At 41.4% G+C, this 26,881-nt stretch overlaps 1 protein-coding gene across 7 annotated transcripts in view; it reads right to left on the bottom strand.

Annotated features, from left to right (window-relative positions):
- Positions 1 to 4,491: 4,491 nt before the first annotated feature.
- Positions 4,492 to 26,881, bottom strand: part of LOC130368008 (zinc metalloproteinase-disintegrin-like crotastatin) — a 219,305-nt gene continuing 196,915 nt past the window's right edge. For all 7 annotated transcript variants that reach the window (XM_056571152.1, XM_056571153.1, XM_056571154.1 and 4 more), the window contains 18 exons: positions 25,568 to 25,639; positions 24,855 to 25,024; positions 20,315 to 20,399; positions 18,337 to 18,467; positions 17,804 to 17,981; positions 15,845 to 15,934; positions 15,371 to 15,566; positions 14,534 to 14,636; positions 14,095 to 14,239; positions 13,345 to 13,425; positions 12,052 to 12,127; positions 10,575 to 10,668; positions 9,736 to 9,814; positions 9,218 to 9,277; positions 8,237 to 8,278; positions 7,597 to 7,629; positions 7,434 to 7,508; positions 4,492 to 5,078 (listed from right to left, as the gene is read on the bottom strand). In XM_056571152.1, coding sequence (XP_056427127.1) covers positions 5,052 to 5,078; positions 7,434 to 7,508; positions 7,597 to 7,629; positions 8,237 to 8,278; positions 9,218 to 9,277; positions 9,736 to 9,814; positions 10,575 to 10,668; positions 12,052 to 12,127; positions 13,345 to 13,425; positions 14,095 to 14,239; positions 14,534 to 14,636; positions 15,371 to 15,566; positions 15,845 to 15,934; positions 17,804 to 17,981; positions 18,337 to 18,467; positions 20,315 to 20,399; positions 24,855 to 25,024; positions 25,568 to 25,639 — 1,737 coding nt within the window. In that variant the 3' untranslated portion in view covers positions 4,492 to 5,051. The remainder of the gene's footprint in view (positions 5,079 to 7,433; positions 7,509 to 7,596; positions 7,630 to 8,236; positions 8,279 to 9,217; positions 9,278 to 9,735; positions 9,815 to 10,574; positions 10,669 to 12,051; positions 12,128 to 13,344; positions 13,426 to 14,094; positions 14,240 to 14,533; positions 14,637 to 15,370; positions 15,567 to 15,844; positions 15,935 to 17,803; positions 17,982 to 18,336; positions 18,468 to 20,314; positions 20,400 to 24,854; positions 25,025 to 25,567; positions 25,640 to 26,881) is intronic.

The following is a 26,881-nucleotide window of genomic DNA, read 5'->3' as shown; positions in this document are numbered from 1 at the left end:
TCTTATATGAAGGATAGTCTTATACCTATCTCTATCTTATATGAAGGATAGTCTTATACTTATCCCTATCTTATATGAAGGATAGCCTTATGCCTATCCCTATCTTATATGAAGGATAGTCTTATACTTATCCCTATCTTATATGAAGGATAGCCTTATGCTTATCCCATGCATGTTTAAACTCCTTCACTGTATTTGCAGCGACCACTTCTGCAGGAAGGCTATTCCATGCGTCCACTACTCTCTCAGTAATGTAATACTTCCTGATATTACTGCAGAAACCTTTTCTCCTCTAATATAAAACTATGGCCTCTTGTGGTAGTTTTTCTTCTTTAAAATCTCCTCTCCTCCTTTACCGTGTTGATTCCCTTTATGTATATAAAAGTCACTATCATATCCCCTCTGTCTCTTCTTTCTTCTATACATGTTAAGGTCGTTTAACCTTTCCTGGTAAGTTTTATCCTGCAATCCATGTACTAGTTTAGTTTAACATTAGTTTTTATTACATTTTGATACAGACATAGAACATGTAACACAAAGATGGAAGCTTCTTTGTGAAGCGGCATCACACATTTCCAATGTCAAAGTGAACCTTTTACAAATGATCTCTATGTCGTGTGTTTATGTCTTATAAGTATTTGTTATATTGCATTACATACAAGTAAAACAATTGAATCCAAGTGCAGATTAACATAGTAATAACCAGTAAAAACTAGAGTAAGAAGATTAAAATAAACAGAAAGAAAATAAAGTATATGATGGAGGGACAATTTGCTTTATCCATGTACTAGTTTAGTATCTTCTCTGAACTCTCTCTATAGTATCTATATCCTTCTGGAGATACGGCCTCTAGTACTGCGCACAATACTCATATAGATATATAGATTCACAGAAAGTCCATAGAAAGTCTATACACGACTGGTCACAGCACTCAGACATTCATGGATAAAAACTTATGTCACTATGACCAATTCATTTTTAAGTTTTTTTTAAACTTTTGATACTGTTTTATTTAAACATCTAGTGCACAAAGATTAAACAAAGTAATAATGATGTGAAAGAAAAACGAATAATTTTTATCAATTTCTATGGAAAAATTATCAGTTACTAATAATTTATTTTGTTGAATTAAGCAAAATGTGACAATTTTTCTTGGGAACCTGTGTTTAAATATAAAAAAGAATTGGAATAAGTGAAATAAACACAGAATACATCTCACTCCATTTTATTGGGTGAAATGCTGGTCTTAGTAGCTCCTCCCTCCATTATGTCATTCATAAGAAGCTATTCATAGACTGTTGTACTGGATTTCCTCGGGTGATAATTACATAACAAATCCGAACTGTGATGCTGGGATAAAATGTAGCATGTGTTTTGGAGGGAAATTCCATTAAGGGTAGGGTTACACATAGCGTATATGCAGTGTATTTCAGTCTGCGTGAAATACACTGAATATTTTATGATCAGACACAAAGGGCTACTCCTGGGCAGCCCAGTGTGTGCAGTGACGTTTGGAGGCAGGTCAGTGCACCAATGGGACTGTGACGCGCAGGCCCACCTCCAAACATCACTGCACACACAGGGCTGCCACCAGGTAGCCCTTTGTGTCTTATCATAGTGGAATATGCAGCATATTTCACACTGAAGAGCGAATTTTGCTCAGCGTGAAATACGCTGCGTATATGTTATGTGTGACGCTACCCTAAAAAAGTAACTATTGACTATGTTGTTTTTAAATGAGTCTATTTAAAATGGATTTCTTCATAATTCTGTTTTGGTTGTCAGAGCTTTTTTTTTTTTTATATATAAGTTTTAATACAAAATACAAGATAAAGTAGAAAATGTGTAACAGCCACATAAAAGCCACCCAGTGACAGAAAGTCAACAGGGGCACTTATCAATGAAATACTGTCGAAAACAATAAAAAAAAAACGCGTCATTTTGGATCATTTCCGCGTACTCACTAAGTGGGTGGAGCTTCCAACATAGGGAGAGGGGCTTCATGCAAAGAGGGCATGGTTGCTCCGTTCACCCAATTTTACACAGTTTACACTTGCTAGCAAAAACTGTGCTTGAAATCTCAGTGAGAGTGCATAGGCAGCCCTGATGCACAAATATATATGTAGAGACGCACTCCTCTTAGTACGTCTTACAAGCCTGTGTGCTGGCGGGCATCCATTTAGATCAACAGCGGAGATGCCGTTCTTGATAAATACTCCCCTAACCCCCTAAGTCACCTTTTGCTATTCTGAACTCTGTTTGCGTGGCTGTAGCCTCAAAGGTCTCCAGCTCCAGATCACAAGAGAGAATAATATTAATTGGCCCTTATTTACTAAGAGCGTTGTGTAGGTTTCTTTGTGGGTTTTAATTCCCTACAATTTATTTTCCACGGTATTTACTAAGGTTTCCCTACATTTTCCACTTTCCCTACACTTTGTTTTTTTTACACATGCTCTGATCTGTGGGGTTTTCCTCGTCTCAAATCCACCACATTTTATGTGGAAACCTCAGTAAATATGTTGGGTTTTTGTGAAAATGTCGGGAACATGCCCCTTTTCTGAGACCACGCCACCTTTTCCCGTGACCACGCCCCTTTTTCGGGTTTTCTTAGCAAAATTAGCAAAAGAGTTAGTCGGGTTTTTCAATTCTGGCGCAAATTCTGGCACAAACAGAATTTCTGGCGCAATGCGACAGATTCTGGCGCACAACCCGACAAAACATGTCAGGTTTGCAATAGTAAATGAGGGCCATTGTATGAGTTGTTGCTTATGTAGATGTACCACCCCCCCCCCCCCCCCCCCCCAAAGAAAACACTACAGAGTTATAGTTATTTCATATAGTTTTATTTCGTCTTAATAAAAAATAATAATACAGTAAAAATAACATAAAACAAATCATATACATCTCCATTTCATCTAAAATTCTTCACTCTACTTATAAAGAGGAACAAAGTACAAAAATTATATAAAACACAGCCTTTCAACCTGCAGTTTTGTGCTGAGAAAATATGACAATGAGATTTATAAATATTACAAACGCCCAAATCACAGTAATAAGCAGCACCAAAACCCGTAATAATAACAATTAAATTAACCTATGTACAAACCATATATACAGAAACAGCCATAGGCGCCAATCTGACTGTCCTAGTAGTGCTCACCATTGTCAAGACTTTGTAGTGAATATGCAGGAGCCATTGAAGGTCTTGTAGATTTCTTTGATAATAAAATCAAAAGGAGTCCCCTTAAAAGGGTACCCTGGTGGAAAACATTTCTTTTAATCAACTGGTGCCAGAAAGTTAAAGGGGTACTCCCGTGGAAAACTTTTTTTTTTTTTTTTTTTTTAAATCAACTGGTGCCAGAAAGTTAAACAGATTTGTAAATCACTTCTATTAAAAAATCTTAATCCTTCCAGTACTTTTTAGGGGCTGTATACTAAAGAGAAATCCAAAGAAGAAATGCATTTCCTCTGAAAGTCATGACCACAGTGCTCTCTGCTGACCTCTGCTGTCCATTTTAGGAACTGCCCAGAGCAGCATATGTTTGCTATGGGGATTTTCTCCTGCTCTGGACAGTTCCTAAAATGGACAGCAGAGGTCAGCTTTACAAATCTGTTTAACTTTCTGGCACCAGTTGATTAAAAAATAAATAAAAAAAATTCCCACGGGAGTACCCCTTTAAATAGATTAGTAAATTACTTCTATTTAAAAATCTTAACCCTTTCAGTACTTATCAGCTGGTGTATGCTCCACAGGAAATTATTTTCTGTCTGACCACAGTGCTCTCTGCTGACACCTCTGTCCATGTCAGGAACTGTCCAGAGCAAGAAGAATTCCCCACAGCAAACCTCTCCTGCTCTGAACAGTTCCTGGCATGAACAGAAGTGTCAGCAGAGAGCACTGTGATCAGATAGAAAATAAACTAAAAAAGAAAATAACTTCCTGTGGAACATACAGCAGCTGATAAGTACTGGAAGAATTCAGATTTTTAAATAGAAGTAATTTACAAATCTTTTTAACTTTCTGGCACCAGTTAATGAAAAAAAAAATTGTTTTCCACCAGAGTACCCCTTTAATTCTATGAGACTCAAACTAAAGACAAAGTTTATTATTTTGCGTCTATTCAGAATCATCATATGATCGCCATAGTGGAGAGCATCTACAAAGAGCATCCCTTACTCTGGAGGAGCCGGCAAAGCTATTCATGGTAAGGTCAGCCCACTGTGTAATGCTTCTTTTCCCCTGTGGTGGCGCTGCAGATTAAACACTTGTTTCATAGGGTTCCCAGCCTATCATTAGGAACTCTTCAACAACCCAAAGCAAAATAACCGTTTAGGTTATTTAGCCAACACTGGTTGCGTGACATGAAGATCAACATCGCATCTTATGCTTGCATGTGACTTGCAACCGGCCACCAAAAATCCATCAAACCTGGATTGTGTGCAACTGCATGGCAGTTGCACACAATCCAGGTTTGATGGATTTTTGGTGGCCGGTTGCAAGTCACATGCAACGTTGCCAGCATTGACCTCAATGTAAGTTGCTTGTGACTGGTACCTACACCTGGAATTCAGTGATTTGACTAATGTTATTGTCACTGCCGAATTGCATCTGTTAGGCCCCATTGAAATGGCAAAATTTCCGACCGAAACAAATCAGAACAAGCCGATGCTTATATAAAAAGACACCAGTATTATGATCGATGAGTGGCCGTGGGACTTGTAAGAGCTGTTCATAAGGGCTCATGTTTGCCCCATCAGTATAAGGATATATCAGACCATTGCCTTGGTCCATTCCTTTTTTGTTAATGTTTGTTTGTTTACACAAACCATTGAGTAGAATAATGGGACCATTCTGGGCAGTCCTTCATTAGTCCCTTAGCAGTCTCTATAGTGCATTTTCCCATGTTTCGGCTTGGTTTTTCAGTGCACGCTGGACTAAGGAAGTTGCATAGGAAAACAACATTAAAAAGATACAAACAACATAAAAAAATAAACATATAAAAAAGTTCTCTAACAGATGGACGTCCACCGCCCTTTTCAAGTTTTCCATATTAATTCTTGACAGGAGGTTTCAGTGCCTGAATTAGAATAGAAATGACATGTAAACTGTGGAGATATTTATATTATTTTATCACATAAATTATAGAAGACACATGAAAGTAAGGTTGCAGCAGCACTTGGTGCTCCTTTTGATAAAAAAGCGCAGAGGTGGCCTCGCGTTGGATGGGACCCTAATGCGCTCACTCTCCTAAAGCCTCCTGGGTATATGCAGGATTCACTATCAAATAAAACAAGTGGATAGGGAATGGTACATGGAGTTGCCACTCCCCATAAAAATAGCCCATGCAGCAACCAAACACACGGGCACATTAAAAATGAAAGAAGTGATCTGATTGGTTACTATGGGCAACTGGTCAACTTTTTCTCTGCTCAGGTTTTGACTAATCTCCCCTATAGCGTTTGGATTTTAATGGAAGCTGATGACTGAAACCTTTTAACATTTTGATATATATACACAGGACCTATGTTGGTGATTTTGTTTTGTTTTTTCTATGCTATATTTGACAATTGCTTATTTAACACTTCTCTGATATAAAAGAAAGGGAAGAGATCTGAAGGTAGTAGGGTTGAATTTGTTATTTAAAGGGGATGTCCATGGCTACAAAACTGATTGACTATCCTTAAAACTTATTGGCACTTATTGGCCAGATAGTGTGTTTGGTGGCCACTTGGGTCTCCCCAAACATGTTAGATTTAAAACATCCTTGATCTTATTGTTCTTTGGTAGATAATCAGCTTTCAGAGGTGTCTAGCAGAAGTTTTCTCCATTTAAATTTTTTTTTTTTAAGGATCAGGAGAAATAGCTGTTGGCCCAATGAGGTTTGGTGGGCATCAGACATGTAAGGCCATCAATTTTGCTATTCTAAACAACCCCTTTAACTCATCTGTAGCATTGTTTGCAAGGATATGACTTCTGAAGCTCAAATCAGCTGATGTTTCGTGCTTGGATCTGCATGGACGTCATTCAATCCTATGGCTCAAATTGAGTGGGGTGGCCCAGTATGGGAGTTGTACCCACGTACCCTTGCTGTCCTGTCAGGCAGCCTCCTTACAGTGTCCCCCCCTAGGGAATTTGCTGTTCTGCCTGTATTATATTGCATAATGTATATAGGGATGTTGAATTGTCATGTGAGTGTAACCCAGGAGGTATCAGTGACCATGTGACCTAAGGGTGACCTTTAGGACCCCACCAGAGTCTCCCCCATATAAGCCCTGGGAGGAGTCTCTTCTCTCTCTTTCTGCTCAGTTGCAGTGCAGTCAAGTCCTAGAGTGTGTCTGGAGTCCATAGGAGGCCTTAAGTCAGTCCAGCAACCACAATTCTACAAGTAATATACAACCACAGCATTGTCAGTCTCAAGTCAAGTCAGTCACAGTTATCTATTGTCAAGTCAGAGTGGCCTGCACTAAAATTGTCCAAATCTACTACAAGTCCCAGCAAGCCCTTAAGGTCTCTGAAGTCCTCCATGGGCCTGGCTGAACTGTATAGACTGTTCCATCTGTCACTCAGTAAAGCTATAGTTGTCCGTAATTTGGCGTCAGAGTCATTATTGCCCCCATGCCTAGCCCAGGATCCAGCAGTATACCTTTGGGTGGTATTAGGGATAAACCATGCCCTGGCATCACGAATACAAGGCGTTAATGCCATCTGCCCTACATCACACACCCTCTACCACAGGAGTCACCTAGTGACTCCAATTGGTTCATTTGCTGAGTCTGCCTTCTGCCTTGGACTATATAATGTGGCCAACCACGTTTTTCAGTCTGAGCCCAAAGTCATGTATGGTAGAAACATTACCTAAATGGAGTCAATGGCCCTTATTTACTAAGAGCTGAGTGTAGTTTTCTTTGTGGGTTTTAATTCCCTACATTTTTTTTCCACTGTATTTACTAATGTTTTCCTACATTTTGCACTTTTCCCTACGTTGTGCCTTTTTTTTTTTACACATGCTCTGATCTGTCTGGTTTTCCTCAGCTCAAATCCATAACATTTTCTGTGGAAACCTTAGTAAATATGTTGTTTTTTGTAAAAAATGTCGGGCACACACCCCTTTTTGTACCCATGCCCCTTTTTACGATGGCCACTACCTTTTCTGTTTTTTTTTTTCCTTTTTTATGGAGAGTTAGTTGGGTTTTTTCAGAATCTGGTGCACAACCTGACAAAACATGTCGGGTTTGCAATAGTAAATAAGGGCCAATAGGATTAAATGGGGTCTGTGCTGATCTCACAAATACGTCGATAGCCAATTTTGAGCTTCTTCCGATGGATCCATGCCTCTGAGGCAAAAAAGGGGAATGTACCATGGTTCGGTTTTTCTGGCAAACAACAATTAATGCATGAGCCTCATTGAGTGAGCCATGAAGGTCTATCATACCTTTGGTGGAGGAGTGGGCAGAACAGGCTTACTGGTGGGCACGGGTGGTGGAGCAGCAGTCGGTCTTTGTATTGCCTAAAATAAAGCAATGATTTAGTTATTTCTATTCCCCCCCTCAGTGTAGCCACATACACAAAATCGGGTTAGTACATTTGTTTCTTACCGGGGAATTCTTAGTGAACTCAACAGAAGTTGTCTATGAAAAGAAGAAAAAATGTAATAGTTAAAATAAATACTACCTATAAGAATCCTATTATCTTAATCTAATTTGGTTTTACTAATGCTCCATATTAACTGAGCTCTCTCATCCTAAATTATTTATACACGTGGCATGGTCCTCTGTGCTTCATCTAGTTGTCATACCCACATACATTGCTCCATAATAAACAAGAGGTTTACTTGAAACATTTGTGCCAACTAATGCCAGGGAGACCTTAATAATATTGTAGGATGCTACTTTATGCCTCTGTCTCTTGAATTGGAAAAAAGCAGAAAACTTCTTAGTGACAGGAAAGCTTAGGTGTTCTCCCACATTATAGTAGACTATTTGGTGGTTTGGTGATAAATGCCAGTCCCTGCTGCCATTACTAAACCAACAATAGGTTCCTGGCATCACTGTGCTGGCTGGGTGGTTTGGGGGCACTGTTACTGCTTTGGGGGTTGTACCAATGCTGTCACAGACCTGAAGGCAAGAGTCTTAGATAAGATGCTTTTTGGGTTTGACGTTTTTATTTTATTTATTTATTTGGTTTCATTTTATTCATAAATTCATAAACTTATCAGGTATCTCTTTAAGTCCTTACCGTGGAGTACTGCGGACCTTGATACCCAGCTCGACTTGCCGGCTGCGAAAAAAGAGAAGATAAATCAATGTTGTCAATTGCCATAATAAAATAATAGATTGCATGAAAACAAGTAGAATGGTATCCACTGAAATCACTACCGTACACACTGCCTGTATAACTGACTCCATTCATGCAGAGCATGTCTTCTTGCAGGGTCCTGTTGGCCCAACAAAGAACCAGAGCCTCCTGCAGTGAGTCGGGGTTGTATAACACACAGCAGACCCAGGTGGTTCAGCCCTGGCTAAAGATATCTTTAGGGCTCGTCAGGTTAGGTTTAAGGGAGGTTACCAGAATTTTACATTGAAGGCCTATTCTTGGGAGAGGCCATCACTGTGTTCTGTAAGTTCTGTTTCCATCCCTGACTAATTAGCTCTTATTTTTATATGCTGACCTGTGATGGTCCTTGGGGGCGGGACCCCCAACACTCATACTTTGATGACCTAAGCTAAGAATAGGCTATAATGAGTGTAAAACCTTTCTATAAAAAAAAAAAAAAAAAAAAAAAAAACTGTTAGCTAGAACTTAAGGGGTAATTCGGGGAACTGAACTTATCAAACACTAAGGGAAAAGGGGATCAGCATCTGATTGAGGGAGGTCCGACTGCTGGAATTTCCTGTGGCAGTCAGTGATAAGCTGAAACGACCGTCAATTGCACTCGTTTAGGAAGGTGGGGCCTGAAGTGCACCACAGATGGGTAAATACCATGGGACCCATAGAGGAGATTGTGAGGGGGTCTTGTGGATAGGTGTCTGATGACTTCAGTTACTCGCACTACTCCTTTATAGATAAGTCATGTGGGTACAATAATAACAACAACATGTTAAAGGGCAACCCAGAAAGACATGCAAGGCCTTTGCTCCTCTAGGTCAGATCCTACCTTGTTATGCTACACCGAGAACCACTGACCCAATTCCAACCTTGATGGAGAAAAAAATATACCTGTGTTTTCTTTGGTTTTTCTGGAGGAGGGGGTGGAGGGTAGACAATTTTGGTGCTGAGCTGTTTATAGAAAAAACAAAACAAAATAATTTTTTACACTATTGACTTAAAGACTGTGCCTTCAGCTGTTGCATAACTGTAACTCCCAGCATGCTGGATGTTGTAGTTTTGCAGTAGCTAGAGGCAAATTGTTTGAGAAACACTGATATAAAGAAATTTAAAGAAATAATTAACCAGTATTAAAAGTGTATGGCCATCTTAAGAATTATTCACTTTTGGAATGTCTTACTATCAAAAAAGAAGAATAGAAAAACAGAGCTTATTTCTTCAAAAAACAGCGCCACCCCTGTCCTCTGGTTGTGAGTGGTGTTACAACATGGCTCCATTCACGTCAATGAAACTGAGCTGTAATACCACACACAACCTGACGACAGGTGAAGCGCGGGTTTTAGAAGAAATCAGCTCTGTTTTTGTAATCCTGTCTCTACCATGAGATCTGTATCCCAAGTTTCTCCTACCTCTGGCGTTGACACGATAGACTTGACTTGCGCGTGATGGAACCCTGGATTAGTAGCACCGCTCACTCTGGCCCCAGATCTGTAAGAAATAAAAAAAATATATAAATAAATAATTACAAAAAAATATAATTAAAATAATGACAAAAATTACACTCACAGTAGAATAATCAGAAGAAATATATTTGCGGGCAATATCTGCTTTTTTTTTCTATATCAAATTGACTACTGACACACGTGCCGCTCTGTTCTCAAATACACCCGTCCTAAGGACCCCTTAAAGGGGCACTCCGCTGTTCAGCGTTTGGAACAAACTGTTCCAAACGCTGGAGCCGGTGCCGGGAGCTCGTGATGTCATAGCCCCGCCCCTCAATGCAAGTCTATGGGAGGGGGCGTGACGGCTGTAACGCCCCCTCCCATAGACTTGCATTGAGGGGGCAGGGTGTGACTTCATTAGGGGCAGGGCTATGACATAACGAGCTCCGGCTACAGCGTTCAGTACAATTTGTTCCAAACGATGAGCAGCGGAGTGCCCCTTTAAGTATCTGATACCATAGTGGTGTATGAAAGGGCAAATTCCACTGGGGATATCCCATTATTGAATTACATAGGGTCTCTTCCAACTGGATTTTTAACAAGCTATCTCTTTCAAAAATAAAGGGGGTTAGCTAGGTCACTGCCTATGTGCCCTATTGGAGTTAATCTCCTTTTGGTACCACCCACGAGGAGCTAATCTGGAGAGCTGCAAAAAGCGCAGCTCCATTACTACATTCCCCTATGGCAAACAACCCTTTTAGCCTCTTTACTTATGAATGTTGTTAACTGCAGCATTTCCCTCATACCTCTTTATACATCTCTTTCGGAACACCAACATTAGGATGAGTCCAACCACAAGAAGAACGGCAATGATGACGACCACCACAATGATGATAATATCTGAAACAGAAGAAATACTGAAATTCAACAGGAAAACAAGAAGCTTCAACTTTAGGCAATTTTCAAAGGTTGTCCAATATTGTCTGTCTTTCAAACAAATTGTAATGTTATCTTACTAATGCTATGTTCACTCATTCTGTTGAAATGACCAGACTTTGGTGGAAAAATTAGGAAAATTAGGAAAAATAACGGGCATCCAACGGAATCCTGACAGACCCCATTTAAAGTGAATGGGACCTTTCTGGCTCCACTGGTGTCTGGTGTCACAACCTACGTCCAGGCCCCATTATCAGCAGTTATAACGGAGCTCCACAATGCTGATGTGAACATAGTCTTAGGCAGAGGCTTACAATGAATTCGTAAGTTTTTAGATCCTTTTAGTTTTTAAATTTTGTTTTGCAGCTTTGTGCTAAAATAAATGTCATACTGAATGTCATAGCTCATATTTACTGAGGAATTGGTGGAGAGACACATGGGGTTTCTTTATGATAAAAACTATGCTCCAGAGGGCAGAACAATGGGGGGAAAACTTGATTTTTTATTTTTATATTTCAGCACAAGGTCACAACATAACAAAATGGGAAAAAGTAAAAGGGTTTGAAGACTTTTCGGATGCATTGTATGCTTGGAAGAGTTGTAGGGAAAATGAAAAGAGAAGATGACCAAATGGATGAATATCATTAATAGAATTAGAGGGGTATTCCGGCCATAGACATGTTATCCTCTTTCCAAAGGATAGGGTATAAGATGTCTGATTGTGGGGGGTCCGCTGCTGGGACCCCTCACAATTTCCGTGCAGCACCCGCATTCTATGCCGGGCTGCTGCTCCAGTCTTGGAAACCTCTATGTTTCCGAGACTGGAGATGTGACGTCACACCCAGGCCCCTCCATTCATGTCTATGGGAGGGGGCGTGACGGCCGACTCCCATAGACATGAATGGAGGGGGCTGGGTGTGACGTCACGAGGGGGCATGGTGTGACATCACGTTTCCAGTCCCATATCCCTTTAAATCATGAATACAGCATTGAGAAGCCTGAAGGCGAAAACAGCATCCAGGCCAGTCAAGGGGGTGCATATGGAATAAAAAAAAAGTCTGTTTTTCCCCATGTCATGGCCACTGTTGCCCATTGGTTATGTCTGGTATTGCATCTTGGCCCCAATGTACTTGAAAGAGGATGAGCTGCAGTATCATGCACAGCCCATGGACAAGACTGGCCTGTTTTTGGAAAACAAATATTTGATAGACATTCAGTAATATTTGGTATCAATAACACCTACTATTGCTAATAATAATAATAACAATAATAATAACAGTAATAATAATGATAACAGTAGTAATAATAACAATGATAATAATAATAATAATAAACAAAATAAAATACTTTTATCTGAAGTGACATCACAGTGTGGAGGTGCCCAACCTTCTTGACATTGACATTTTAGCTCATGATCGCAAACCTGAAAAGAAAGATACATCTTGTCAATACAGTCTGGTATATGGACTAGACATATATAGAGCTGTGTATGGATATATTCTGTATAATACTGTCTGACTATTTGTTACGATTTAATGACACTAAGATGGTAGCTGCAGTGACCAGTTAATAGGAAATCAAAGTATTTTATACAGATGCCAAGAAGATGTAAAGATTTCAGGCAAATTACTTCTAACTTACCTTATATTTAAGCTTTTAAACAATATGTTACCTATGAAGGTCACTTCTTGGGGCCCAATGTGCGCAGTAAACAAGTGCCAATCTTTTACTGTCGATCCGCACTTATTCAGAGAGACTATACTTTTCAATTAAAGGGGTACTTCGATGGAAAACATCAACTGGTGTTAGGAAGTTAAACAGATTTGTAAATTACTTCTATTTTAAAATTTTAATCCTTCCAGTACTTATGAGCTGCTGTATACTAGAGAGAAAATTCTTTTCTTTTTTAATTTCTTTTCGGTCTGTCCACGGTGCTCTCTGCTGACACCTCAGGAACTTTCCAGAGCAGCAACAATTCCCTATAGCAAACCTCTCCTGCTCTGGACAGTTCCTGACATGAACAGAGGTGTCAGCAGAGAGCACTGTGGTCAGACTGAAAATAAATTCAAAAGGAAAAGAACTTCCTCTGCATTATACAGCAGCTGAAAAGTACTGGAAAATGTTTAAATAGAAGTAATTTACAAATCTGTTTAACTTTCTGGCATCAGTTGATTAAAAAAAAAATGTTTTCCACTGGAGTACCCCTTTAAGGCCCATCTTTTTATGGGCACCATTGCATAGACTGAGCGTTCACCACAATAATGATGTGACTGGCATAAGTGTAATTTTTTTTTTCTGGTGAATTCAGTGGGCATTTTGTGGGTGTGGTTCGGGCGTGGTTTTATAGGTGTACAGTTTGCGCACTAATTAATGACGTGCCACTTTGGCAAAAGTCGCACAGTTTACCGCTATGGCCACTCCAGTCAGGACCAAGTGCAGTCAGCAGTGTCATGTGCACTTCACATTATCTTCGTAAAAATGAGCCGCTTTGTATCAAAAGACACAGGCTTCTTGATAAATGTCGAGCAGTTGCTCCAGGCGTGCATAGTGCATTGCACAGGTGGAAAAATACATGTGGCACATATTACTAAACAACCCCCATAGTCTACAAATACCCCCTATTCTAAACTTAGTTCTCACCCCATGTCCAGGGCACTTTTCTGAGCAGTTTGCTGACCGATAGGCGCTGTTAATACTGAGACATCGTCCATCAGAACAGACCTAAAAAGAACAGGGAGATATTTGTCATTCAAGAAAGTAAAGGAAAGTCCAGCTCACCCTCGTGGAGTCATGCGCGGATCCTCACCCAGGCTCTGTGTGTCCAACAATGAAAAAAAACGAAATGATCCAGCACTTAACGAAACTCACAGATTTATTCGATCCTCTGTAAAACCAGCACGGCAAAGCACAATTTACAAGGTCTGTGCAATCTTGACGCGTGTCGAGCGCATGCGCTCGAAACGCGTCAAGATTGCACAGACCTTGTAAATTGTGTGTTGCCGTGCTGGTTTTACAGAGGATCGAATAAATCTGTGAGTTTCGTCAAGTGCTGGATCATTTTATGTTTTTTTCACAGATATTTGTCATTGCATTGTACAAGAACATGAAATAACCACTGCTATCTTATGTAGAAAGGTTAATGTGACCACAAATAATCAGGAGAGCCTGGGCTGTCTGTGCATAACAAAGGCAGCCTATTGCTTTAAAAAGTTTTAACTGTGTAATGCTTCACTTCCCCTGTGGGGGCACTGTAGGGCTATTAAACATTTTCTGCTGGAGTTATCTATGACCAGCTTTTCGTTCATAGCATAGAGCCCCTTTTACACAGAAATGATATTACTTGATACACAACACAGTTTTACGCTTCATTCACACTTGGCTTGCACTTACTTGTCCATCTCCACACTTTGTTCCATTCAGAACCATTCCACGGTGGTCCAGAACTGCCTTACATCTTGAAAATGATGCGACTGAAGCATAAACGCTGGGATTGTCATTGCCACCAAAGCAGAAGAGCATTCCGCACATAACATCCCTGTGTAAAACAGACATTATATAGTAGTCAGAGATTTTGACTAGATTTTTTTCCTAATACCCTATATACCAGTGGACTCCAAACAATGGACCTCAGGATGTTGCAAAACAACAACTGTTCTATGGTCATCTAAGTTTGGTTCTCTTCACCTTCAGGGGTCTTCCAGCCATAATACCGATACTGTACTAACATGCAGCCGCATTACAGCATTATGAATGAGATCTTACACTTAGTTATTCCTACAACTATCTCCTGTGGGTGTTGACTAGAACGGACCATGGATTTCATACTCACTGAGGTTGACACGAGACGTAGCTGCCGTCTACCTTCTTACAGTGCCCATAGTTGACGCCTCTTGTATTAACATTGAAACAACTTTTCTCTCCGACCGCTGAACCTGTATTCAAAAATGTGATTTAATGAAGATATCATCATGTTAACATGACCAAAGTGAGTTAAACATAGGGGCAGATGAGTCGAGCACTGCTGCCCGAAAAGGTGACTCCCACTGGGATAGACGGTAGCAGTCAAACAACCTGTGGGCTGTCCTGGGAGTGCAATCCACACGTAGCAAGCATAAGCAAAAAGTACAGTAAATAAATGGATGCACTCACCCAGAAAACTTGATAGCAGAAATCTTTATTCACATACGAAGATAATGTACAGCGGGTAGACACTGAGGAGCGACCTCGCAGCGACAGGCTGTTTCCTGCGCTTAGAGCGCAGGAAACAGCCTGTCGCTGCGAGGTCGCTCCTCTGCGTCTACCCGCTGTACATTATCTTCGCATGTGAATAAAGATTTCTGCTATCAAGTTTTCCGGGTGAGTGCATCCATTTACCGTATTTACTGTACTTTTTGCCTATGACCAAAGTGATGCCTGGGCCTCACTATCTGTGGTGGAAGTCCATGCAAAAATGGTAGATTTTGCTTATTTTTTTTATTTGTCTTTTAAACTCTTTATAACAATAAAGTAAATACAAAGTGAGCCAATAATGTTGCTAAACTAGAGATTGTGTTAGCAGGGGAGAAGATTATGTTCATAAGTCATATTGAAGTTGTGGCCTACAAGATAGGTGGGACTAGAGTCTAAAGTTACATAATATGTGCTTCATAAATCTGGGTCCACTTACTTGCTCCCCACATCTGAGAGCACTGGCTCTCCAGCATTGGGCACTGTCCATTGTAACAGATCCCTTGGCCATCATTGCATGGGCGACCGTTGTATATGAAGCGATCACTGGGGCATTCTGGGGATTTTCCAGTACACATATCGGACAAATCACAATCATCTTTTGCCGGTCTACACACAGAACCTGCTTTCTTAATCTGCCAAGAAACAGCACCATCATCATTTTAATGAAGAATATATGAAACATTTCTATGTATCTGCATTTGTCTTGTCTGGTTTGTAGCATACAATCCCCTAATTCTTACATAGTGTGTATCTCTTTTCTATTCATGATGCTTACTTAGGTAAACAAAACATATGTTCCCTATGGTCATGGAGTATCTCCAAGTTCATTTGATATCAGTTACTCTGCGATTACTGTCAATAATCAGAGCATGTTGGGAATGGAAAGTGTATTGCACAAAGCGTCACTTACCTTACAGTTCTCACAGCATTCCCCATCTGCACACTCGGCTTTATTCTTGAATTTACAGGTGGAGGCATCACAGCAAGGATTGGTGCATTCCTGCAAAACATTAAGAAAACTTTGAGGACCAACAGGATGGAGGACTTTAAACTACGGTGTTGGTGGATACTTGGCCAAGTGGGCATCCTCCATTGTATGCATTTTTTATGCTGGGGATTGCCCATAGCAACGGACCTCAAGTGCGGGATTTGCCTCCCCAGTATGAATGCATATCGACATTTTGGGTTGTGCACATCCTGCCATCTTTGACTACGTCTTCGAGGTTTAAATTTTGATATGTTTTGTTAATGCGCCTCATTATCATTTGAGGTAGCATTTACATGCACCTGTGAGGCCGGCCATATAGCAGCCAACTTAGATGGGGCTTATAGTCTGTCTCCCTCCTCCCATTTTATGTGTGTTTAGTCACACTGGAGGTAACCTGGGAGCAGCATGTAAGTCGGACCTAATGCTGTTGTAATTGCCCACTGGCCCTTGGTTGTGCTTATCATGCACAGGTAGGTTTAGCGATAGGTCCCGTGCAACTTGAGAAACCTTGACATTGGTGTGCGGGCACCGGTGTGTCCTCCATATAAGGATACACTGACTAATGTCTCAATTTCACATCAGTTTTGAGGGTTAGTCAATGTTATAATTTACATCTACCACAGTAGTGCACGTATCTTTGTACTTTTCGTATTCTTGGATACTTGGCCTTGAGTAAGTAGTACGATCAAGAGTAAGTCACTAGTGTTGAGCGGCATAGGCCATATTCGAATTCGCGAATATTCGCGAATATATGGACGAATATTCGTCATATATTCGCGAATATTCGCATAGTCGTTATATTCTTGTTTTATTTTCGCATATGCGAACATTCGCGTATGCGAAAATTAACATATGTGAATATTAGCATATACAAAATTAGCATATGCGAAAATTAGCATATGCGAATTTTCGCATATGCGAATTTTCGCACGCCAGTCTCACACAGTAGTATTACAGCCTTCTTTACACCACACAAGCTGGAAGCAGAGAGGGTTGATCACTGTGATGTGTACTGTGAAAAAAAAAAAATACGAATATTCGTAATTACGAATATATAGCGCTATATTCGCGAAATTCGCGAATTCGCGAATATGCGATATTCGCGAATAATATTCGAATTGCGAATATTCGTGAGCAACACTATAAGTCACTTCAAAACTCATCAAACTATTGAAGACACATAAAATAATGACACTGTGTTGTGCTCCACCATTCCATTTTGGCAAATAAAGGTGGGCTTGATATTATAAGCCAGGCACTATTAAACTCAGAATAGTGTACAAATACAGAAAGACTTTTACCTCAAAGATTCATCAAACATTATTAAAAATCTTGTAAAAACACATCACTGGTAAAGCCGACGCATTTTGGCCAGATGCTGACATTTTCATGGCCAAAGACCTTGTTCATGTTGAGGGATTTGCCCTGCTTTGGCACATTCAGGAGCACAGACCATTGGGTTATGGATGCTCCTATATGTGGATGCCCATAGCATTTCTCTCTTTTGGGATCCCAGCCATGATTAAAGACAGTTAAATATCCGAAATGCGTCGGCTCTACCAGTGATGTGTTTTACAAGATGTTCAGTAAGGTTCATGTGTTATGTCTGTGTGTTTACTGCCTCTCCTGGCTGTTGTGTAACATTACACAATTAGAAACTCCGGAGTGAACTTGTAGAGCGTGGTGCTTTGGAGTTGTCCTGGGGACACAGAATCTTTTCTTACAGGATGCCTATACTTTAACAGAAACATCTGATAGAACTATTACTATATGTTCCCTTACGCTGTGATATTTCATAGCTCCCTACCCCTGTTCTGCCTGACCGACAGTCTTTACCTATATTATTTTAAAGAATACAGTGAGGCAGTGCTCCATCATTACCTTCACGGTGCCACAGTCACAATCTTCTCCCAGCTCTGTGAATTTATTGCCACATACTGAAGGGGACATGATAAATTGTTTTGATGGTTCGTCTCTCATGCACTGTGGCATGCGGTCGTAGATGAACTCCTGAAAGTTGCTGAGGCTGCAGGAACTGAATAGGTATGGGGTGTTATAGCTGTAAGGGGGAACAAAAAGGACAAAAAAAATTCATTATAAAATGGACCCTAACACATTATGCTTTATTTTATTTTTATTTATTTTTTTCATGGTGCATAACTTTATTACCAATCACAGCATTCCTTTGACACTTTCTCTTTTTTTTAGAATTAAAAGTTTTATTGGTTTGAAATGATATAACAAAAAAAAAAAAAAAAAAAAAAAAAACAACGTAAAAGAATAGCAGTCAGATAGTAACCGATACCATAATGTAGCGACATACGGTAAGGGCAATACTGAGTAACAGATACTAAGCAATCATTATGCTTTATTTTTAATAATGTATAGAGGAAATGTCCAGCTAAGCGTCTCACCTCAGAGTTGGCGCCATGATACAGGAATCTGCAGTGCAGGAACATGAGCTTGAGTCGTGATTCATTCCCAGGTTGTGTCCCATTTCATGAGCAATGGTGGCCCCAACAGAAATGGACAGCTTGCTGTGGTCCTGAGGAAATAATAGATAAGTAAGCAGGTAGTTCGGCAAACACAGCAGATTACTTGGCCACTACAAGGTTCAGTCTAGCTGTATCTCAAAGGGGTACTCCGGTGGGAATTTTTATTTTTAAATCTACTGGTGCCAGAAACAGATTTGTAAATGACTTCTATTAAAAAATCTTTACTCTTCCAGTATATTTAAGCAGCTGTATGCTACAGAGGAAATTCTATTCTTTTTTAATTCCTTTTTTGTCTTGTCCACAGTGCTCTCTGCTGACACCTCTGTCCGTGTCAGGAACTGTCCAGAGCAGTATAGGCTTGCAATGGGGATTTTCTCCTGCTCTGGACAGTTCCTGATACGGGCATCAGGTATCAGCAGAGAGCATTGTGGACAAGAACAAAAAGAAATAAAAAAAATAATAGAATTTCCTCTGTAGCATACAGCTGCTAAAAAGTACTGGAAGGGTTAAGATTTTTTAATAGAAGTCATTTACAAATCTGTTTAACTTTCTGGCACCAGTTGATTTAAAAAACAAAATTTCTACGTGAGTACCCCTTTAAATTGTGACATCTACTTTTGTTATAAGCTGGGTATCTTCTATATAAACTTTGAATAAAGAAAGTGTTGGGTCAAATAATGAAGGATAAGCTATTATCCACTTCTAAAATGTGGAAATATTAAGATTTTAACATTGGCCCCTAGAGCTGACACAAAAGGTTGACAAGTTGACATTATCTATTTTCTGCAGCACACTTGTCAGCTTTGCTGTATAGACTAAGACAGGATGAACAGAGTCATCCCATTACCAGATGAAGCTGGAGAAGTTATTGACTGCTTTAATTTACTGCTACATAAGGCAGGATATAAAGATGCCCATACATCTAAAATAGATGGCAGACGAATATTTGCTCAGTAGGCAGCTTTTCCTCCCTATACACATACACACTCTGCAGTTGCTTTCCATGAGGACAATGGGTAAGCCATAGTGAGACACCTCTGACAGCAGTTTATCTCTCAAAGAACAAAAGGATCAAAATGATCTTCTCAAATGAAAAGTTAGTAGCTATTAGATAGGATGTGGTAGATAGTTTTAATATTTATGGGAACCATGGTTGTCCTCCCTTCATTGAACAGATATTAGTCATTGTATGTCCCTATACTGAGGGGGAGCCTTTCCTCTTTATGTCGGGGTCAGCCAGTGTCTGTTGTATATTATAAAGCCTCTTTATGTTTTATGCTTTTCTCTACTGATTATTGAATGACCTTTAAGAAGCATTTTCAGGTCACTTTTCTTGTTTATTTATTTTTATTTATTTAATTTTTGGGGGTCCTTGGACCGTGCTATTCATATTTTTGAAGTTGTTCCTGTGTACTGCTATTTTATGCTTCAATAAAAGCTTCGTGTTTGACTGTCAAAATGATCTTCTCATACCCAATCCTTCTCTCCCCTGACATCACCCACTGTGGTAAATTCAGAGTTCCCCATACAGTCAAGATAGTTGGCCTATCCTGTTAAAATTGGCAGGTTTGTGTGACTTTTCCCTAATTTTGTATGGGGCCTTAAAGGGGTTCTCCGGTGCTTAAACATCTTATCCCCTATCCTAAGGATAGGGGATAAGATGCCTGATCGCGGGAGTCCCGCCACTGGGGACCCCCGGGATCATGCACGCGGCACCCCGTTTGTAATCAGTCCCCGGAGCGTGTTCGCTCCGGAACTGATTGCCAGCGACTACAGGGTGGGCGGCGTGTGACGTTACTCCTGCGCAGGCGTGTGACGTCACGCTCTGCCCCGCAATGCAAGCCTACGGGAGGGGTGCTTCAATCTGAGAAAAAATGCATAATAATACATAATTTACCTGGATTACACCAGAAGAGTGGGATTCGCTACACATGGTGCCAACAAACGCTAGCCCAACTGTACTGCCATCAAAGTCAGTGTGCCTGTGAGAAGAACAGTAGTTGGTGAGCCTGAAATGTTACTAGATGGTCTTCAGAGCCAAGGCATTGGAGCCAATGGCTTCATCATAACATATAACGTAGACAAAACATTACTTAACCCTTTAAGGACCCAGCCATTTTACACCTCAGGACCCGGCCATTTTTTGCAATTCTGACCACTGTCACTTTAAACATTAATAACTCTGGAATGCTTTTAGTTATCATTCTGATTCCGAGATTGTTTTTTCGTGACATATTCTACTTTAACATAGTGGTAAAATTTTGTGGTATCTTGCATCCTTTCTTGGTGAAAAATCCCAACATTTTATGAAAAATTTGAAAATTTTGCATTTTTTTAACTTTGAAGCTCTCTGCTTGTAAGGAAAATGGATATTCCAAATAATTTTTTTTTTTATTCACATATACAATATGTCTATTTTATGTTTGCATCATAAAATTTACGTGTTTTTACTTTTGGAAGTCACCAGAGGGCTTCAAAGTTCAGCAGCAATTTTCCAATTTTTCACAAAATTTCCAAACTCACAATTTTTCATGGACCAGTTCAGGTTTGAAGTGGATTTGAAGGGTCTTCATATTAGAAATACCCCACAAATGACCCCATTATAAAAACTGCACCACCCAGAGTATTCAAAATGACATTCAGTCCGCGTTTTAACCCTTTAGGTGTTTCACAGGAATAACAGCAAAGTGAAGGAGAAAATTCACAATCTCCATTTTTTTACACTCGCATGTTCTTGTAGACCCAATTTTTGAATTTTTACAAGGGGAAAAAGGAGAAAATGTATACTTATATTTGTAGCCCAATTTCTCTCGAGTAAGCACATACCTCATATGTCTATGTAAAGTGTTCGGTGGGCGCAGTAGAGGGCTCAGAAGCGAAGGAGCGACAAGGGGATTTTGGAGAGTACGTTTTTTTGAAATGGTTTTTGGGAGGCATGTTGCATTTAGGAAGCCCCTATGGTGCCAGAACAGCAAAAATCCCCCACATGGCATACCATTTTGGAAACTAGACCCCTTGAGGTACGTAACAAGGAATAAAGTGAGCCTTAATACCCCACAGGGGTTTCACGACTTTTGCATATGTAAAAAAATAAAAATAAAATTTCACTAAAATGTGTGTTTCCCCCCAAATTTCACATTTTTGCAAGGGTTAATAGCAGAAAATACCCCCCAAACATTGTAACCCCATCTCTTCTGAGTATGAAGGTACCCCATAAGTTGACCTGAGGTGTACTATGGGTGAACTACAATGCTCAGAAGAGAAGGAGTCATATTTGGCTTTTTGAGAGCAAATTTTGCTCGGGGGCATGTCGCATTTAGGAAGCCCCTATGGTGCCAGGACAGCAAAAAAAAAACACATGGCATACCATTTTGGAAACTAGACCCCTTGTGGAACGTAACAAGAAATAAAGTGAGCCTTAATACCCCACAGGGGTTTCACGACTTTTGCATACGTAAAAAAAAAATTAAAAAAAATCACTAAAATGTGTGTTTCCCCCCAAATTTCACATTTTTGCAAGGGTTAATAGCAGAAAATACCCCCCAAAATTTGTAACCACATCTCTTCTGATTATGGAGGTACCCCATAAGTTGACCTGAAGTGCACTATGGGCGAACTACAATGCTCAGAAGAGAAGGAGTCATATTTGGCTTTTTGAGAGCAAATTTTGCTCGGGGGGCATGTCGCATTTAGGAAGCCCATATGGTGCCAGGACAGCAAAATAACCCCCACATGGCATACCATTTTGGAAACTAGACCCCTTGAGGAACGTAACAAGGCATAAAATGAGCATTTACCCCCCACTGGTGTCTGTCATATCTTTGGAACAGTGGGCTGTACAACATTTTTAATTTGCACAGCCCACTGTTCCAAAGATCTGTCAGACACCTGTGGGGGGTAAATTCTCACTGCACCCCTCATTACATTCCGTGAGGGGTGTAGTTTCCGAAATGGGGTCACATGTGGGGTTTTGTTTTTTTTGCGTTTGTCAAAACCGCTGTAACAATCAGCCACCCCTGTGCAAATCACCTCAAATGTACATGGTGCACTCTCCCTTCTGGGCCTTGTTGTGCGCCCCCAGAACACTTTACGCCCACATATGGGGTATCTCCGTACTCGGGAGAAATTGTGTTACAAATTTTGTGGCGCTTTTTTACCCTTTACCTCTTGTCAAAATGAAAAGTATAGGGCAACACCAGCATGTTAGTGTAAAAAGTTTATTTTTTTACACTAACATGCTGGTGTAGACCCCAACTTCACCTTTTCATAAGGGGTGAAAGGAGAAAAAGACCCCCAAGATTTGTTAGTCAATTTCTCCCGAGTACGGCGATACCCCATATGTGGCCCTACTCTGTTGCCTTGAAATACCACAGGGCTCCAAAGTGAGAGCGCCATGCGCATTTGAGGCCTGAATTAGGGATTTGCATAGGGGTGGACATAGGGGTATTCTACGCCAGCGATTCCCAAACAGGGTGCCTCCAGCTGTTGCAAAACTCCCAGCATGCCTGGACAGTCAACGGCTGTCTGGCAATACTGGGAGTTGTTGTTTTGCAACAGCTGGAGGCTCCATTTTGGAAACCGTGGCGTACCAGACGTTTTTCATTTTTATTGGGGAGGGGAGGGGGGCTGTGTAGGGGTATGTGTATATGTAGTGTTTTTTACTTTTTATTTTATTTTGTGTTAGTGTAGTGGTGTGTAGTGTTTTTAGGGTACAGTCACATGGGTGGGGGATTACAGCGAGTTTGAGCTGCCGCGCAAAATTTGCTGCATCGCAAACTTGCAGCCTGATACTCACTGTAAGCCCCCTGCCCATGTGAGTGTACCCTGTACATTCACAGGGGGGGGGCCTCCAGCTGTTGCAAAACTACTACTCCCAGCATGCCTGAGAATGTTTGGGAGTTGTGGTTTTGCAACAGCTGGAGGCACACGGGTTGGGAAACACTGAGTTAGGAAACAATGTTTCCCAACCAGTGTGCCTCCAGCTGTTGCAAAACCACAACTCCCAAACATTCTCAGGCATGCTGGGAGTAGTAGTTCGGCAACATCTTTAGAGCCAGATGTTGCCGAACTACAACTCCCAGCATGCTTGGAGTTGTAGTTTTGCAACATCTGGGGGACTACAGTTTGCAGACCACTAATACAGTGGTTCCCAATCTGTGCCCTTCCAGATGTTGCAAAACTACAACTCCCAGTATGCCAAAACTGTCCAGGCATGCTGGGAGTTGTAGTTCTGCAACATCTGAAGGGCCAGATGTTACAGCACTACAACTCCCAGCATGCCTGGACAGTAAGGGCATGCTGAGGATGTGTAGTTTTGCAACATCTGGAAGGGCACAGTGGTCTCCAAACTGTGGACCTCCAGATGTTGCAAAACTGCAACTCCCAGCATGCCCAGATGCCAAGGGCTGTCTGGGCATGCTGGGAGTTGTAGTTTACAGGGTCCTATTACAGCAATGCATGTCGCTTTACGGCGACGTGCATTGCTGTAAAGGGCCCGACCGCGGCTGAAGATCGACTCACCTGTCGCCGCTGCCGCCGTCTTCATCGTCTGGATCCGGGTCTTCAGGGACGAGGTAAGTACCGGGGCCGGTCCCCAGCACTCCCCCGTCCCCCGCCGCGTCCTCCGGTCTTCCTCCCGTCCTCTCCGGACTTTCAGGGGCCGGGCAGGACGGGAGGAAGTAACCGCCCCCCCCCTGCGATTGGTCGGTTAACTAACCGACGGATCGCAGGGGATCGGAGGAGGTGGCCGGCTTGCCACCTCGCTCCGATACTCCAGCATGGTCCTGGCTGTCTGTGACAGCCGGGATCATGCGAAATTACCGGGCGGTCGGGTCCCAGAGACCCGATCAGCCCGGTATCGCCGCAGATCGCAAGGGCGATTTCCCTTGCGATTTGCGGCGATCGCCGACATGGGAGGCCTACATGGCCCCCCTCGGCGTTTGCCCTGGATGCCTGCTGAAGGATTTCAGCAGGCATCCAGTTCCGATCTCTGCCCGGCGAGCGGCAGAGACCGGAAAACGCCATGACGTATGCATACGTCATGGGTCCTTAAGACCCAGGGTGTGAAGACGTATGCATACGTCATGGGTCCTGAACAGGTTAAAGGGGTACTCCGCTGCTCAGCGTATGGAGCTGGAGCCAGGAGCTTCTGACGTCGGGAGCTCATCACGTCACACCCCGCCCCCATCAATGCAAGTCTATGGGAGGAGGCGTGACAGCCGTCACGCCTCCTCCCATACACTTGCATTGAGGGGGCAGGGCCTGACATCATGAGTGGACGGGGCTATGATGTCACGAGCTCCCAGCGCCGGCTCCAGCATTCAGAACAGTTTGTACCAAATGCTGAGCAGCGGAGTACCCCTTTAATCTGGAACAGTTTCGATGGTGGATGTGTTAGAATATTTGTTAAGAAGGGTAAATTGGGTGAAGAATCTTACGTTATGAACTGGGCATTGTCATGAGGTTTCCTTGGTAGAAGGTTGTTCTTCCTCCAGTTGGAGAAGCGATCGAGGTTTGTAGAGGCTGAGGAAGCAACCTCAAACTGGTCATTCTTCTCCCAGATTTCTACACCGGTCAGTGCAACAAAGGTGTTTAAGGATTTGTACACCTGGAAGAAGAAATGGTATTTAATAATTATGTACAATGTATCCATGCCAATCACCATGCCATGCACAAAGATTTTTATTTTGCTGTCTATAGAGCTCTGTGGGTCGTTCTTTGTTCTGTAGTTTTTATTGGTGTTATTTGCAACGTTCACCATGTGGCATAAATATTTCCACAGTTTGGACTTTCAGATTCAGTGATACCAAGTTTATATATATATATATATATATATATATATATATATATATATAAAAAAATCCTATTCTAAACAGAAAACTTTTTCTATCTTTTTTGTTTTTCAAAATAGTTGTTACATTTTAAATTTTTTAAATTTTTTTTTTAAAGGGGTATTCTTATCACCTCTAACAACTTTCAGGCTCAAACAGGCCTGCTTGCGGCCACCGACATTGGTCGGAAAGCCAAAAGCAGCTAAAGCGGGAAAGGTTGCGCACTTTGCATGACTCCCATTGACATAATTCGGAGTGGCCCACCATCTCAGCAATCATTATAAAATTAAAAGGATAAGAGGATAAGGGGATACACTCACCTCATTGACATAATTAAGCATTTCAAAGATCCTCTGCTTGACATTCTCTGAGCTGCGGTTATATTTTGTAAACTAAAATAACATAAAAAAATACATAAACTGTATGAAAAATCACTACACATACTTTACTGACTGTGTTTCGTATTTCAGGTTTAAAAAGGGTACATTTTTTTTTTTTTCAAATCAACTGGTGCCAGAAAGTTAAACAGAATTGTAAATTACATCCATAAAAAAATCTTAATCCTTCCGGTACTTATCAGTTGCTGTATACTACAGAGGAAGTTGTGGAGTTCTTTCCAGTCTGACCACAGTGCTCTCTGCTGACACATCTGTCCATGTCAGGAACTGTCCAGAGCAGGAGAGGTTTGCTATGGAGATTTTCTCCTACTCTGGACAGTTCCTGATATGGACAGAGGTGTCAGCAGAGAGCACTGTGGTCAGACAGAAAAGAACTATACAACTTCCTCTGGAGAATACAGCAGCTAAGTACTGGAAGGATTAAGATTTTTTAATAGAAGTAATTTACAAATCTGTTTAACTTTTACTTTTTTGCCGGAGTACTCCTTTAAGTACTCTGCCCCTAGATATCTTATCCCCTATCCAAAGGATAGTGGATAAAATGTCTGATTGCGGGGGTCCCCAGCTGCACCCCCGTACATCAGCAACCTGCAGATATGTTTGCTCCGTGGCTGATGACGGGCGATACAGGGGAAAGGGTATCGTGATGTCATGGCCCCGCCCCTCGTGACATCACAACCCGTCCCCTCAATGCAAGCCTATGGGAGGGGTCGTGACAGCCGCCACGCCCCCTCCCGTAGACTTGCATTGAGGGGGCGGCGCCGTGATGTCACGATATCGCGTCCCCTGTATCGCCTGTCATCAGCCATGGAGCAAACATAGCTCCAGGCTGCTGATGTACGGGGTGGCAGCAGGAGAGATCGTGGAGAGACCAGTGGCGGGACCCCCGCGATCAGACATCTTATCCCCTATCCTTTGGAAAGGGGATAAGATATCTAGGGGCAGAGTACCCCTTTAAGACTCCGACACTGAAATTCAGAACTGCCGTGGTTTTGGTCTAACAAGACTGTCAGCCTCTAGAAGAGACTTCCCAGTTGGAGACTCCCGATATTACCCAGAGCAGAGAGACAGTCAAAAAATGTTGGCAGTCACGTTTTAGGCTCAGGAGTTCACACCTGCATCTGAAGCCTTTACTGCAGGTTCTGTCAAAACTACCAGCCAAAATAGAATAACAACTTACTGTGCGCCCAATAGAATTTTTTTTTTAATAGAAACTGTTATTAAAAAAAAAAAAAA

The sequence above is a fragment of the Hyla sarda genome, chromosome 4, assembly GCF_029499605.1.
Source record: "Hyla sarda isolate aHylSar1 chromosome 4, aHylSar1.hap1, whole genome shotgun sequence".
Lineage (NCBI taxonomy): Eukaryota > Metazoa > Chordata > Amphibia > Anura > Hylidae > Hyla > Hyla sarda.
This window is presented reverse-complemented; position numbering and strand designations above follow the sequence as displayed.